The sequence below is a fragment of the Pristiophorus japonicus genome, unplaced genomic scaffold (genome assembly GCF_044704955.1).
Source record: "Pristiophorus japonicus isolate sPriJap1 unplaced genomic scaffold, sPriJap1.hap1 HAP1_SCAFFOLD_1984, whole genome shotgun sequence".
In the NCBI taxonomy this organism is placed as follows: Eukaryota; Metazoa; Chordata; class Chondrichthyes; family Pristiophoridae; genus Pristiophorus; species Pristiophorus japonicus.
The window spans coordinates 23,631-39,415 of record NW_027251678.1 but is presented as its reverse complement, the minus strand read 5'-3'; the positions used below and the strand labels follow the sequence as shown (position 1 = coordinate 39,415).

Genomic DNA, 15,785 nt, shown 5'->3' with positions numbered 1-15,785 from the left:
GAGGGGGAGAGAGGGAGAGAGAGGAGGGGAGAGAGAGAGGGGAAAGAGAGGGGGGGAGAGAGTGAGGGTGGGCAGAGTGTGAGGGTGGTGAGAGAGAGAGAGGGGGGAGAGAGCGAGGGGAGAGAGAGAGGGGGAGAGAGAGAGAGGGGGAGAGAGAGAGAGAGAGAGGGAGAAGAGAGGGGTGGGAGAGATAGAGGTGGAGAGAGAGGGAGGGAGAGGAGGGAGAGACGGGGGGAGAGAGAGAGAGGGGAGAGAGAGAGAGGGGGAGAGAGAGATCGGGGGGGAGAGAGAGATCGGGGGGAGAGAGGGAGGGAGAGGAGGGAGAGACGGGGGGAGAGAGAGAGGGGGAGGGGGAGAGAGGGGGGAGAGAGAGAGGGGGAGAGAGGAGGGAGAGAGAGAGGGGAGAGAGAGAGAGAGGGGAGAGAGAGAGAGGGCGCGCGAGAGAGAAGGGGGAGAGAGAGGGGGGGAGAGAGAGAGGGGGGAGGGGGGGAGAGAGAGAGGGGGAGGGGGGGGAGAGAGAGAGGGGGAGAGAGAGATAGGGGGAGAGAGAGAGAGAGAGAGAGGGGGAGAGAGAGAGCGGGGGGGAGAGAGAGAGCGGGGGGGAGAGAGAGAGGGGAGAGAGGGTGGAGAGAGAGAGGGGGAGAGAGGGGAGAGAGAGAGAGGAGGGGGAGAGAGAGAGGGGGAGAGAGAGAGGGGGGAGAGAGAGAGGGGGAGAGAGAGAGGGGGAGAGGGAGGGAGAGAGAGAGAGGGGGAGAGAGGGAGGGAGAGAGAGAGGGGGAGAGAGAGGGGAGAGAGGGAGGGGAGAGAGAGAGGGAGAGAGAGGGGTAGAGAGAGAGAGCGGGGAGAGAGAGAGGGGGGGGAGAGAGAGGGGGGAGATAGAGAGGGGGGAGATAGAGAGGGGGGAGATAGAGAGGGGGGTGAGAGAGAGAGGGGGAGAGAGAGAGAGGGAGAGAGGGGGAGAGAGGGAGGGGGAGAGAGAGGAAGGGGAGAGAGGGAGGGGGAGAGGGAGGGGAGAGAGAGAGAGAGGGCGCGCGAGAGAGGGAGCAAGAGACCTCAGGAGGAGGGATCATTTCCTGTTGTCACAGTCACAAAGGATGGAATTTAACCAGAACCGAATTGGAGGGGGAATCAAAGTTGGAGCGAAGCGATAAAAGATTTGAGCGACCGGCACGTTGAAGGATTTTGGCGAGGAACGGGAGGTTGGCGGAGGGGCGGCAGGGGTCAAGGGTTGAGGAGAGGGGGCGCGGGCGGGAGATTTGAGGCAGGGAGGGGCGCCGGGAGCCTCCTGGAACCGTTGGGAGTCGGAGAGGTGAAGAGGGGAGATCGGAGAGAGGGGGAGGTGGGTTTAGGGCCGAGGGGATTGAGGAGACAGTTGGCAGGAGAGGGTGTTGAAGCGAGGGAGCTGTCGCTCGGGGTCGCGGGGGAGGGAGGGAGGGATAGAGAGGGGTGGGACACTCACCACAAGTCTGTTTCTCCCTGCAGTCCAAGATGGGCCGATTTTTGCCGCTTGGCACGGACGCTGCCCAGTGTCCTGCCCCGATACAGTCTGGGTCGGAGGGCCTGTGCTGTCGGAGGGGCACTGTACAACAATCGATGTGGCGTATCTGTGGAGAGATTAACGGAGACAGTGCAGAGGGAGCTTCACTCTGTATCTAACCCCCTGTACCTGCCCTGGGAGTCTTTGATGGGACAGTGTAGAGGGAGCTTTACTCTGTATCTAACCCCCTGTACCTGCCCTGGGAGTGTTTGATGGGACAGTGTAGAGGGAGCTTTACTCTGTATCTAACCCCCTGTACCTGCCCTGGGAGTGTTTGATGGGACAGTGTAGAAGGAGCTTTACTCTGTATCTAACCCCCTGTACCTGCCCTGGGAGTGTTTGATGGGGACAGTGTAGAGGGAGCTTTACTCTGTATCTAACCCCCTGTACCTGCCCTGGGAGTGTTTGATGGGACAGTGTAGAGGGAGCTTCACTCTGTATCTAACCCCCTGTACCTGCCCCGGGAGTGTTTGATGGGGACAGTGTAGAGGGAGCTTTACTCTGTATCTAACCCCGTGTACCTGCCCTGGGAGTGTTTGATGGGACAGTGTAGAGGGAGTTTTACTCTGTATCTAACCCCCTGTACCTGCCCTGGGAGTGTTTGATGGGACAGTGTAGAGGGAGCTTTACTCTGTATCTAACCCCCTGTACCTGCCCTGGGAGTGTTTGATGGGACAGTGTAGAGGGAGCTTTACTCTGTATCTAACCCCCTGTACCTGCCCTGGGAGTGTTTGATGGGGACAGTGTGGAGGGAGCTTTACTCTATATCTCACCCCCTGTACCTGCCCCGGGAGTGTTTGATGGGACAGTGTAGAGGGAGCTTTACTCTGTATCTAACCCCCTGTACCTGCCCCGGGAGTGTTTGATGGGACAGTGTAGAGGGAGCTTTACTCTATATCTAACCCCCTGTACCTGCCCTGGGAGTGTTTGACGGGACAGTGTAGAGGGAGCTTTACTCTGTATCTAACCCCCTGTACCTGCCCCGGGAGTGTTTGATGGGACAGTGTAGAGGGAGCTTTACTCTGTATCTAACCCCCTGTACCTGCCCCGGGAGTGTTTGATGGGACAGTGTAGAGGGAGCTTTACTCTGTATCTAACCACCTGTACCTGCCCTGGGAGTGTTTGATGGGACAGTGTAGAGGGAGCTTTACTCTGTATCTAACCCCCTGTACCTGCCCTGGGAGTGTTTGATGGGGACAGTGTAGAGGGAGCTTTACTCTGTATCTAACCCCCTGTACCTGCCCTGGGAGTGTTTGATGGGACAGTGCAGAGGGAGCTTTACTCTGTATCTCACCCCGTGCTTCACCTGTCTTGTCGTATTCTGGTGATCCTGTGGCTGTTAACTTCCGCGGCATGACATACGTCAGAGATGTGTCCTCCAGGTATTTGTCCACGGGATCTGGCGATACTGGAGAAAGGAGAGGTAGTTAGCCGTGTGCAGGCCATTGGTCTCAACCGTGTCGCACAATCGCCCCACCAGCTCTCGCTCGCTCTCGGAGCTCCCAGTCCCCCGGGGCTCGAGTTGCCCAAGAGGCGTCCCCGATCCTGGCCCTGCATTTTCGGGTTAGTCCACACAGGGGGGTCAAAAAAAAAAACAGTTCCCTTCCTGCACATTCCCTCAGCATCAGACAGCCACGCGGGACTTGAGTACGTCACTCTCAAAATCGACGCTCGGAGCGGCCGCGTTATGATCACTCTTGCCCGCAGGCTCGCAAAAGAGGACGCTTATTTGCGATCTTCCCGACCGCCGGACGTCCTGACGGCAGCTGAGCCCGGCAGTTGTGGTCGCTGTGGGAAACGCAGCAAGCCAACCCGCGCACAGCAAGATCCCACACGCGCGCGCGCGCGCACACACAGCGATGTGACCATGGCCCGGATTGTTCAGTTTCCGTGGTGTTGGTCGAGGGATAAATATTGGCCCCCAGGACACCGGGGGGGAAGCTCTAGCTCGAAACAAGTGCCGTGGGATCTTTTACACCCACCCGAGGGGGCAGACGGGGCCTCGGTTTTACGTCTCACCCCTCAGTACCGCCCCTCCGACAGCGCAGTACGGCACTCCCTCAGTACTGTCCCTCCGACAGTGCGGGGCTCCCTCAGTACTGCCCCTCCGACAGTGCGGCACTCCCTCAGTACCGCCCCTCCGACAGTGCGGGGCTCCCTCAGTACTGTCCCTCCGACAGTGCGGGGCTCCCTCAGTACTGCCTCTCCGACAGCGCGGGGCTCCCTCAGTACTGTCCCTCCGACAGTGCGGGGCTCCCTCAGTACTGCCCCTCCGACAGTGCGGGGCTCCCTCAGTACTGCCTCTCCGACAGTGTGGCACTCCCTCAGTACTGCCCCTCCGACAGTGCGGGGCTCCCTCAGTACTGTCCCTCCGACAGTACAGACAGTGCGGGGCTCCCTCAGTACTGCCCCTCCGACAGTACGGTGCTCCCTCAGTACTGCCCCTCCGACAGTACGGCACTCCCTCAGCACTGCCCCTCATTATACCCTCCGTAAACTCGAGGTGATCCGAAACTCGGCTGCCCCCGTGTCCTAACTCACACCCAGTCCCACTCACCCATCACCCCCTGTGCTCACTGACCCCGTGTCCTAACTCACACCCAGTCCCGCTCACCCATCACCCCCTGTGCTCACTGACCCCGTGTCCTAACTCACACCCAGTCCCACTCACCCATCACCCCCTGTGCTCACTGACCCCGTGTCCTAACTCACACCCAGTCCCACTCACCCATCACCCCCTGTGCTCACTGACCCCGTGTCCTAACTCACACCCAGTCCCACTCACCCATCACCCCCTGTGCCCCGTGTCCTAACTCACACCCAGTCCCACTCACCCATCACCCCCTGTGCTCACTGACCCCGTGTCCTAACTCACACCCAGTCCCACTCACCCATCACCCCCTGTGCTCACTGACCCCGTGTCCTAACTCACACCCAGTCCCACTCACCCATCACCCCCTGTGCTCACTGACCTCGTGTCCTAACTCACACCCAGTCCCACTCACCCATCACCCCCTGTGCTCGCTGCCTTGCATTGGCCCCCGGTTAAGCAACGCCTCGATTTCAAAATTCTCCATCCTTGCTTGCAAATCCCTCCATGGCCCCCTCGCTCCCTCCCTATCTCTGTAACCTCCTCCAGCCCCTGCACCCCTCCCTATCTCTGTTGTAGGGGGTTACAGAGATAGGGAGGGGTGTAGGGGCTGGAGGTTACAGAGATAGGGAGGGGTGCAGGGGCTGGAGGAGGTTACAGAGATAGGGAGGGGTGTAGGGGCTGGAGGAGGTTACAGAGATAGGGAGGGGTGTAGGGGCTGGAGGAGGTTACAGAGATAGGGAGGGGTGTAGGGGCTGGAGGTTACAGAGATAGGGAGAGGTGTAGGGGCTGGAGTTACAGAGATAGGGAGGGGTGTAGGAGGTTACAGAGATAGGGAGGGGTGTAGGGGCTGGAGGTTACAGAGATAGGGAGGGGTGTAGGGGCTGGAGGTTACAGAGATAGGGAGGGGTGTAGGGGCTGGAGGTTACAGAGATAGGGAAGGGTGTAGGGGATGGAGGTTACAGAGATAGGGAGGGGTGTAGGGGCTGGAGGTTACAGAGATAGGGAGGGGTGTAGGGGCTGGAGGAGGTTACAGAGATAGGGAGGGGTGTAGGGGCTGGAGGTTACAGAGATAGGGAGGGGTGTAGGGGCTGGAGGTTACAGAGATAGGGAGGGGTGTAGGGGCTGGAGGAGGTTACAGAGATAGGGAGGGGTGTAGGGGCTGGAAGTTACAGAGATAGGGAGGGGTGTAGGGGCTGGAGGTTACAGAGATAGGGAGGGGTGTAGGGGCTGGAGGTTACAAAGATAGGGAGGGGTGTAGGGGCTGGAGGTTACAGAGATAGGGAGGGGTGTAGGGGTTGGAGGTTACAGAGATAGGGAGGGGTGTAGGGGCTGGAGGAGGTTACAGAGATAGGGAGGGGTGTAGGGGCTGGAAGTTACAGAGATAGGGAGGGGTGTAGGGGCTGGAGGTTACAGAGATAGGGAGGGGTGTAGGGGCTGGAGGTTACAGAGATAGGGAGGGGTGTAGAGGCTGGAGGGGGTTACAGAGATAGGGAGGGGTGTAGGGGCTGGAGGAGGTTACAGAGATAGGGAGGGGTGTAGGGGCTGGAGGTTACAGAGATAGGGAGGGGTGTAGAGGCTGGAGGGGGTTACAGAGATAGGGAGGGGTGTAGGGGCTGGAGGTTACAGAGATAGGGAGGGGTGTAGGAGGTTACAGAGATAGGGAGGGGTGTAGGGGCTGGAGGTTACAGAGATAGGGAGGGGTGTAGGGGCTGGAGGTTACAGAGATAGGGAGGGGTGTAGGGGCTGGAGGTTACAGAGATAGGGAGGGGGTGTAGGAGGTTACAGAGATAGGGAGGGGTGTAGTGGCTGGAGGTTACAGAGATAGGGAGGGGTGTAGGGGCTGGAGGGGGTTACAGAGATAGGGAGGGGTGTAGGGGCTGGAGGTTACAGAGATAGGGAGGGGTGTAGGGGCTGGAGGTTACAGAGATAGGGAGTGGTGTGGGGGCTGGAGGTTACAGAGATAGGGAGGGGGTGTAGGAGGTTACAGAGATAGGGAGGGGTGTAGGAGGTTACAGAGATAGGGAGGGGTGTAGGGGCTGGAGGTTACAGAGATAGGGAGTGGTGTGGGGGCTGGAGGTTACAGAGATAGGGAGGGGTGTAGGAGGTTACAGAGATAGGGAGGGGTGTAGGGGCTGGAGGTACGGGTTAGATACAGAGTCAAGCTCCCTCGACACTGGTCCCATCAAACACGCTGCTCTCGACGTGACCCTCCTTGGCCCGCTGTGAACGCAGAGATTCCGCGCGGGTCACCAGCCCCCCCCTCGGGGGGGCGAGATTCCTCCTCCTCGCCCGGGACCTCGAGGTTGGACCCCTCGTGCTGGGAATGCGTGACTCCTCAACCCTCGGGGAGACAGCCTCCCTGCATCTCCCCCTGTCACACCCTGCAAGACTGTCGCGAATTGTCCAGTTTTTTGCGCAGGTCGAGCGGACAAGGGGGGAACCAGTAGATGCGATATATTTGGGCGCGCAAAGTTAAGGCGCACGGTATTGAGGGGAGGGGGGAGGGGGGGTAGTGTACTGACGTGGATCGAGAACTGGTCGGCAGAGAGTCGAGATGAACGGCCCCGTTTGCGAATGGCAGGCGGAGTCGAGGGCAGCGCCGCGGGGCTCTGTGCCGGGGCCCCAGCTATTTAGGAGGTCCATCAATGCCTCGGACGGAGGAATTGAGTGCAATAGCTCCACGTTTGCGGGCGACACTCAGCTGGGCGACGGTGTGAGCCGTGAGAGGCGGGGGGGACGCTAAGAGGCCGCAGGGTGACTTGGACAGGTTCGGGGAGTGGGCAAACACATGGCAGATGCAGTTTAGTGTGGATAAAATGTGAGGTGGTCCACTTTGGGGGGGTGGGGGGGGGCAAAAAAACAGGAAGGCAGAAGATTATTTTCTACTGTTGGGCTACTCTTAGTGTCTTCTCCCGTGAAGACCGGAAGGAGATATTTGTTCCAAGTCCGTTCCGCATTGTTAATTTCCCCATGTCGTGTCCTCTAAGGGACCAACGTTTAGTATTCCGTTTTACGCACCCGTTGAAACTCTCACTGTTCTCACCTTTCTTGCTTGTTTACCCCCCCCCGAACGCCTCGTGGAAATCCAAACGCCCACTGGCTCCCGCCCCCCCCTCCTTTCTCCACCCTCCCCGTGACATCGTGCAGCACACGTGTCCAACGTGATTTCCCCTTTCGGAAATCCACGCCGCCTCCTCGCGGCTCGCTTGCCCGCCCATCTTTGTGTCGCCAGCAAACTTGCCGGCGGTGCACTGGGCCCCTCCCCTCCAAGTCGTGACGGTCGACTGTGAATAGCTGGGGCGCGAGCACTGATCCCAGCTGGTTACAGAGAAACATCGAAACTAGGTGCCAGGAGCCGGCCATTCGAGCCCCTCGAGCCTGCACCCGCCATTCAATGAGTTCGCGGCTGAGCACGCAACTTCAGTACCCCCTTCCTGCTCTCTCCCCATGCCCCTTGATCCCCCCCCGAGTAGTAAGGACTACATCTAACTCCCTCTGGAATATATCTAATGAATTGGGAGAATTCCACAGGTTCACCCCTCTCTCTGGGTGAAGAAGTTCCTCCGCATCTCGGTCCGAAATGGCTCACCCCCTTATCCTTAGGCTGTGTGGACCCCCTGGTTCTGGACTTCCCCAACATCGGGAACATTCTTCCCGCATCTAACCTGTCCCATCCCGTCAGAATTTTAAACCTTTCTATGAGGGTCCTCCTCCCACTCTTCTGAACTCCCAGTGAACACAAGCCCAGTTGATCCAGTCTCTCTTGATACGATCCCGGGAATCAGTCTGGTGAACCTTCGCTGCACTCCCTCAATCGCAAGAACGTCCTTCCTCAGGTTCGGAGACCAGAACTGTCCACAATACTCCAGGTGTGGCCTCACCAAGGGCCCTGTACAACTGTAGCAACACCTCCCTGCCCCCTGTACTCAAATCCCCCTCGCTATGAAGGCCAACATAACCATTTGCCTTCTTCACCGCCTGCTGTCCCTGCATGGCCAACCTTCAATGACTGATGTCCCATGACACCCAGGTCTCGTTGCACCTCCCCTTTTCCTAATCTGTCACCCTTCAGATAATAGTCTGTCTCTCTGTTTTGTACCACCAAAGTGGAGAACCTCACATTTACCCGCCACTAAACTGCATCTGCCACGCATTTGCCCACTCGCCGAACCTGTCCGAGTCGCTCTGCAGGCTCATAGCATCCTCCTCGCAGCTCACACCGCCGCCCAGCTTAGTGTCATCCGCAAATTTGGAGATACTGCACTTAATCCCCTCGTCTAAATCATTAATGTACAATTCTAAATAGCTGGGGCCCCACCACTGATCCCTGAGGTACCCCACTAGTCACTGCCTGCCATTCGGAGAAGTCCCCATTTACTCCGACTCTTTGCTTCCTGTCTGACAACCAGTTCTCAATCCACGTCAGCACACGACCCCCAATCCCATGTGCTTTAACTTTGCGCATTAATCTCTTGTGTGGGACCTTGTCGAACGCCTTCTGAAAGTCCAAATATACCACATCAACTGGTTCTCCCCTGGTCCACTCTACTGGAAACATCCTCAAAATAATTCCAGAAGGTTTGTCAAGCGTGATCTCCCTTTCACCAATCCGTGCTGACTTGGACCTATCACGTCACCTCTTTCCAAATGCGCTGCTATGACATCCTCAATAATTGATTCCATCATTTTCCCCACTACTGATGTCAGGATGACCCGTCGATAATTCCCTGTTTTTCTCTCTCCCTCCTTTCCCAAACAGTGGGGTTACATTGGCGACCGTCCACTCCGTAGGAACTGACCCAGAGTCGATGCAACGTTGGAAAATGACCACCAATGCATCCGCTATTTCCTCGGCCGCCGCCTTAAGTACTCTGGGATGCAGTCCATCTGGCCCTGGGGATTTATCGGCCTTCAATTTCCCAACTAATAAGGATTTCCCTCAGTTCCTCCTCCTGACGAGTCCCTTTTTTCTTGGTATCTTGGCGACAGATGAGGAAAGGGGGGGGGGAGGGTGTGCAACGAGACCTGGGGGCCATGGGACATCCGGCATTGAAAGTTGGCGCGCGGGGCTCGAGCGGGCGAAGGGCCAAACAGGCCTGCTCCTGGCACCTGTTTTCTACCTCCCCCGTTAGCAAACGGCAACCCGCGGCAAGCCCCGTTAATGGCGACCTGCAGCAAGCCCCGCAAATGGCGACCGCAGCAAGCCCCGTTAATGGCGACCGCAGCAAGCCCCGCCAATGGCGACCGCAGCAAGCCCCGCAAATGGCGACCGCAGCAAGCCCCGCAAATGGCGACCGCAGCAAGCCCCGCAAATGGCGACCGCGGCAAGCCCCGCAAATGGCGACCGCAGCAAGCCCCGCAAATGGCGACCGCAGCAAGCCCCGCCAATGGCGACCGCAGCAAGCCCCGCAACCGCGGCAAGCCCCATTAATGGCGGCAGTCGGACACAACCTTACCCGTCTTGCGGCACCCGAGGGTGACATAGGGCAGCAGGTCGTGCCGCGTGACGATGCGTAGCAGCTGTAGCACCTGCCGGAAGTTCGACTCGTCGCAGCGCCCCTGCCGCTCCAGCGCCAGGAAGAAGTCCCGGCCGCTGCGGATCAAGCCGCGGGCGTAGTCGTCAATCACGTCCACGAAGAGGAAGGAGAGCACGCGCACGTCCCGGTGCGTCAGCTGGGCGCCCACGATCTGGAACATGCGGTGCAGCGAGTACAGGCCGTGCTGCCGGTTCACCTGCTCCTCCGGCCAGGGCTGGGCCCCGCGGCCGGCGGCCGCCATGGGAGCCCACGGGCTCGCGCGCGCCCGCTCGCCGGGGCCTTCGAATCGCCGAGCTGTGAGGAAGAGCAGAAGGCGATCAGAAACGGGGGGGGGGAGCGGGAGTCAAAAATGGCCGCCTTCCCTGCTGTCAGGCAAGTATATCCCTTCCTTGGGCACGAACGAAATTGTACCCCACCTCTCAGACACAGCTTCCCACACTCGTTCTCCCGAAGACTGCCCCCATCGGTGGAAACATCCTCTCCGCATCCGCCTCGCTCCGATAAGATCACCCTCTCATTCTTCTGACCTCCAATGAGCAGAGACCCGACCGACTCAACCTACCCTCGGAGGTCCAACCCCCCCCCCCCCCCCCCACCATCTCCGGAATCGACCGAGTGAACCTTCTCTGAACTGCCTCCAAAGTACGTCCTTTCGTGAATGCGGAGAGCAGAACTGTGCACGCAGTACTCCAGGTGTGGCCTCACCAAGGCCCTGAGCAACTTGTAGCAAGACCTCACATTTATCCACATTATACTGCCCCAAAGTGGATAACCTCATATTTATCCACATTATATTGCCCCAAAGTGGATAACCTCACATTTATCCACAATATATTGCCCCAAAGTGGATAAACTCACATTTATCCACATTATACTGTCCCAAAGTGGATAACCTCACATTTATCCACATTATACTGCCCCAAAGTGGATAACCTCACATTTATCCACATTATATTGCCCCAAAGTGGATAACCTCACATTTATCTACATTGTACTGCCCCAAAGTGGATAACCTCACATTTATCCACATTATACTGCCCCAAAGTGGATAACCTCACATTTATCCACATTGTACTGCCCCAAAGTGGATAACCTCACATTTATCCACATTATATTGCCCCAAAGTGGATAACCTCACATTTATCCACAATATATTGCCCCAAAGTGGATAAACTCACATTTATCCACATTATACTGTCCCAAAGTGGATAACCTCACATTTATCCACATTATACTGCCCCAAAGTGGATAACCTCACATTTATCCACATTATATTGCCCCAAAGTGGATAACCTCACATTTATCTACATTGTACTGCCCCAAAGTGGATAACCTCACATTTATCCACATTATACTGCCCCAAAGTGGATAACCTCACATTTATCCACATTGTACTGCCCCAAAGTGGATAACCTCACATTTATCCACATTAAACTGCCCCAAAGTGGATAACCTCACATTTATCCACATTATATTGCCCCAAAGTGGATAACCTCACATTTATCCACATTATACTGCCCCAAAGTGGATAACCTCACATTTATCCACATTATACTGCCCCAAAGTGGATAACCTCACATTTATCCACATTATATTGCCCCAAAGTGGATAAACTCACATTTATCCACATTATACTGCCCCAAAGTGGATAACCTCACATTTATCCACATTATACTGTCCCAAAGTGGATAACCTCACATTTATCCACATTAAACTGCCCCAAAGTGGATAACCTCACATTTATCCACATTATACTGCCCCAAAGTGGATAACCTCACATTTATCCACATTATATTGCCCCAAAGTGGATAAACTCACATTTATCCACATTATACTGCCCCAAAGTGGATAACCTCACATTTATCCACATTATACTGTCCCAAAGTGGATAACCTCACATTTATCCACATTATACTGTCCCAAAGTGGATAACCTCACATTTATCCACATTATATTGCCCCAAAGTGGATAACCTCACATTTATCCACATTATACTGTCCCAAAGTGGATAACCTCACATTTATCCACATTATACTGTCCCAAAGTGGATAAACTCACATTTATCCACATTATACTGCCCCAAAGTGGATAACCTCACATTTATCCACATTATACTGTCCCAAAGTGGATAACCTCACATTTATCCACATTATACTGTCCCAAAGTGGATAACCTCACATTTATCCACAATATATTGCCCCAAAGTGGATAAACTCACATTTATCCACATTATACTGCCCCAAAGTGGATAACCTCACATTTATCCACATTATACTGTCCCAAAGTGGATAACCTCACATTTATCCACATTATACTGCCCCAAAGTGGATAACCTCACATTTATCCACATTATACTGCCCCAAAGTGGATAAACTCACATTTATCCACATTATACTGCCCCAAAGTGGATAACCTCACATTTATCCACATTATATTGCCCCAAAGTGGATAAACTCACATTTATCCACATTATATTGCCCCAAAGTGGATAACCTCACATTTATCCACATTATACTGCCCCAAAGTGGATAACCTCACATTTATCCACATTATATTGCCCCAAAGTGGATAACCTCACATTTATCCACATTATATTGCCCCAAAGTGGATAACCTCACATTTATCCACATTGTACTGCCCCAAAGTGGATAAACTCACATTTATCCACAGTATACTGCCCCAAAGTGGATAACCTCACATTTATCCACATTATACTGCCCCAAAGTGGATAACCTCACATTTATCCACATTGTACTGCCCCAAAGTGGATAACCTCACATTTATCCTCATTATACTGTCCCAAAGTGGATAACCTCACATTTATCCACATTATATTGCCCCAAAGTGGATAACCTCACATTTATCCTCATTATATTGCCCCAAAGTGGATAACCTCACATTTATCCAGATTATACTGCCCCAAAGTGGATAACCTCACATTTATCCACATTATTCTGCTCCAAAGTGGATAACCTCACATTTATCCAGATTATACTGCCCCAAAGTGGATAACCTCACATTTATCCACATTATATTGCCCCAAAGTGGATAACCTCACATTTATCCTCATTATACTGCCCCAAAGTGGATAACCTCACATTTATCCACATTATACTGCCCCAAAGTGGATAAACTCACATTTATCCACATTATATTGCCCCAAAGTGGATAAACTCACATTTATCCACATTATACTGCCCCAAAGTGGATAACCTCACATTTATCCACATTATACTGCCCCAAAGTGGATAACCTCACATTTATCCACATTATATTGCCCCAAAGTGGATAAACTCACATTTATCCACATTAAACTGCCCCAAAGTGGATAAACTCACATTTATCCACAGTATACTGCCCCAAAGTGGATAACCTCACATTTATCCACATTGTATTGCCCCAAAGTGGATAACCTCACATTTATCCACATTGTACTGCCCCAAAGTGGATAAACTCACATTTATCCACATTAAACTGCCCCAAAGTGGATAAACTCACATTTATCCACAGTATACTGCCCCAAAGTGGATAACCTCACATTTATCCACATTGTATTGCCCCAAAGTGGATAACCTCACATTTATCCACATTGTACTGCCCCAAAGTGGATAACCTCACATTTATCCACATTATACTGCCCCAAAGTGGATAACCTCACATTTATCCACATTATACTGCCCCAAAGTGGATAACCTCACATTTATCCACATTATATTGCCCCAAAGTGGATAAACTCACATTTATCCACATTATATTGCCCCAAAGTGGATAAACTCACATTTATCCACATTAAACTGCCCCAAAGTGGATAAACTCACATTTATCCACATTAAACTGCCCCAAAGTGGATAAACTCACATTTATCCACATTATATTGCCCCAAAGTGGATAAACTCACATTTATCCACATTATACTGTCCCAAAGTGGATAACCTCACATTTATCCACATTATATTGCCCCAAAGTGGATAACCTCACATTTATCCACATTATACTGTCCCAAAGTGGATAACCTCACATTTATCCACATTATACTGTCCCAAAGTGGATAAACTCACATTTATCCACATTATACTGTCCCAAAGTGGATAAACTCACATTTATCCACATTATACTGCCCCAAAGTGGATAACCTCACATTTATCCACATTATACTGTCCCAAAGTGGATAACCTCACATTTATCCACATTATACTGTCCCAAAGTGGATAACCTCACATTTATCCACATTATATTGCCCCAAAGTGGATAACCTCACATTTATCCACATTATACTGTCCCAAAGTGGATAACCTCACATTTATCCACATTATACTGTCCCAAAGTGGATAAACTCACATTTATCCACATTATACTGCCCCAAAGTGGATAACCTCACATTTATCCACATTATACTGTCCCAAAGTGGATAACCTCACATTTATCCACAATATATTGCCCCAAAGTGGATAAACTCACATTTATCCACATTATACTGCCCCAAAGTGGATAACCTCACATTTATCCACATTGTACTGTCCCAAAGTGGATAACCTCACATTTATCCACATTATACTGCCCCAAAGTGGATAACCTCACATTTATCCACATTATACTGCCCCAAAGTGGATAAACTCACATTTATCCACATTATACTGCCCCAAAGTGGATAAACTCACATTTATCCACATTATATTGCCCCAAAGTGGATAAACTCACATTTATCCACATTATATTGCCCCAAAGTGGATAACCTCACATTTATCCACATTATACTGCCCCAAAGTGGATAACCTCACATTTATCCACATTATATTGCCCCAAAGTGGATAACCTCACATTTATCCACATTATATTGCCCCAAAGTGGATAACCTCACATTTATCCACATTGTACTGCCCCAAAGTGGATAAACTCACATTTATCCACAGTATACTGCCCCAAAGTGGATAACCTCACATTTATCCACATTATACTGCCCCAAAGTGGATAACCTCACATTTATCCACATTGTACTGCCCCAAAGTGGATAACCTCACATTTATCCTCATTATACTGTCCCAAAGTGGATAACCTCACATTTATCCACATTATATTGCCCCAAAGTGGATAACCTCACATTTATCCTCATTATATTGCCCCAAAGTGGATAACCTCACATTTATCCAGATTATACTGCCCCAAAGTGGATAACCTCACATTTATCCACATTATTCTGCTCCAAAGTGGATAACCTCACATTTATCCACATTATACTGCCCCAAAGTGGATAACCTCACATTTATCCACATTATATTGCCCCAAAGTGGATAACTTCACATTTATCCTCATTATACTGCCCCAAAGTGGTTAACCTCACATTTATCCACATTATACTGCCCCAAAGTGGATAAACTCACATTTATCCACATTATATTGCCCCAAAGTGGATAAACTCACATTTATCCACATTATACTGCCCCAAAGTGGATAACCTCACATTTATCCACATTATATTGCCCCAAAGTGGATAACCTCACATTTATCCACAATATACTGCCCCAAAGTGGATAACCTCACATTTATCCACATTATACTGCCCCAAAGTGGATAACCTCACATTTATCCACATTATACTGCCCCAAAGTGGATAACCTCACATTTATCCACATTATATTGCCCCAAAGTGGATAACCTCACATTTATCCACAATATACTGCCCCAAAGTGGATAACCTCACATTTATCCACATTATATTGCCCCAAAGTGGATAAACTCACATTTATCCACATTATACTGCCCCAAAGTGGATAACCTCACATTTATCCACATTAAACTGCCCCAAAGTGGATAACCTCACAATTATCCACATTATACTGCCCCAAAGTGGATAAACTCACATTTATCCACATTATATTGCCCCAAAGTGGATAACCTCACATTTATCCACATTATATTGCCCCAAAGTGGATAACCTCACATTTATCCACAATATACTGCCCCAAAGTGGATAACCTCACATTTATCCACATTATATTGCCCCAAAGTGGATAAACTCACATTTATCCACATTATACTGCCCCAAAGTGGATAACCTCACATTTATCCACATTAAACTGCCCCAAAGTGGATAACCTCACAATTATCCACATTATACTGC

The 15,785-nt window shown here is 51.9% G+C and overlaps 1 protein-coding gene across 1 annotated transcript in view; it reads right to left on the bottom strand.

Annotated features, from left to right (window-relative positions):
• Positions 1–1,459: 1,459 nt before the first annotated feature.
• Positions 1,460–15,785, bottom strand: part of LOC139244007 (death effector domain-containing protein-like) — a gene marked incomplete at its 3' end in the record, with an annotated part of 33,871 nt that continues 19,545 nt past the window's right edge. The window contains exons 2-4 of the mRNA XM_070870943.1: positions 9,587–9,961; positions 2,832–2,945; positions 1,460–1,604 (exon numbers count right to left, since the gene is read on the bottom strand). Of these exons, the coding sequence (XP_070727044.1) occupies positions 1,460–1,604; positions 2,832–2,945; positions 9,587–9,908 (581 nt within the window). The remainder of the gene's footprint in view (positions 1,605–2,831; positions 2,946–9,586; positions 9,962–15,785) is intronic.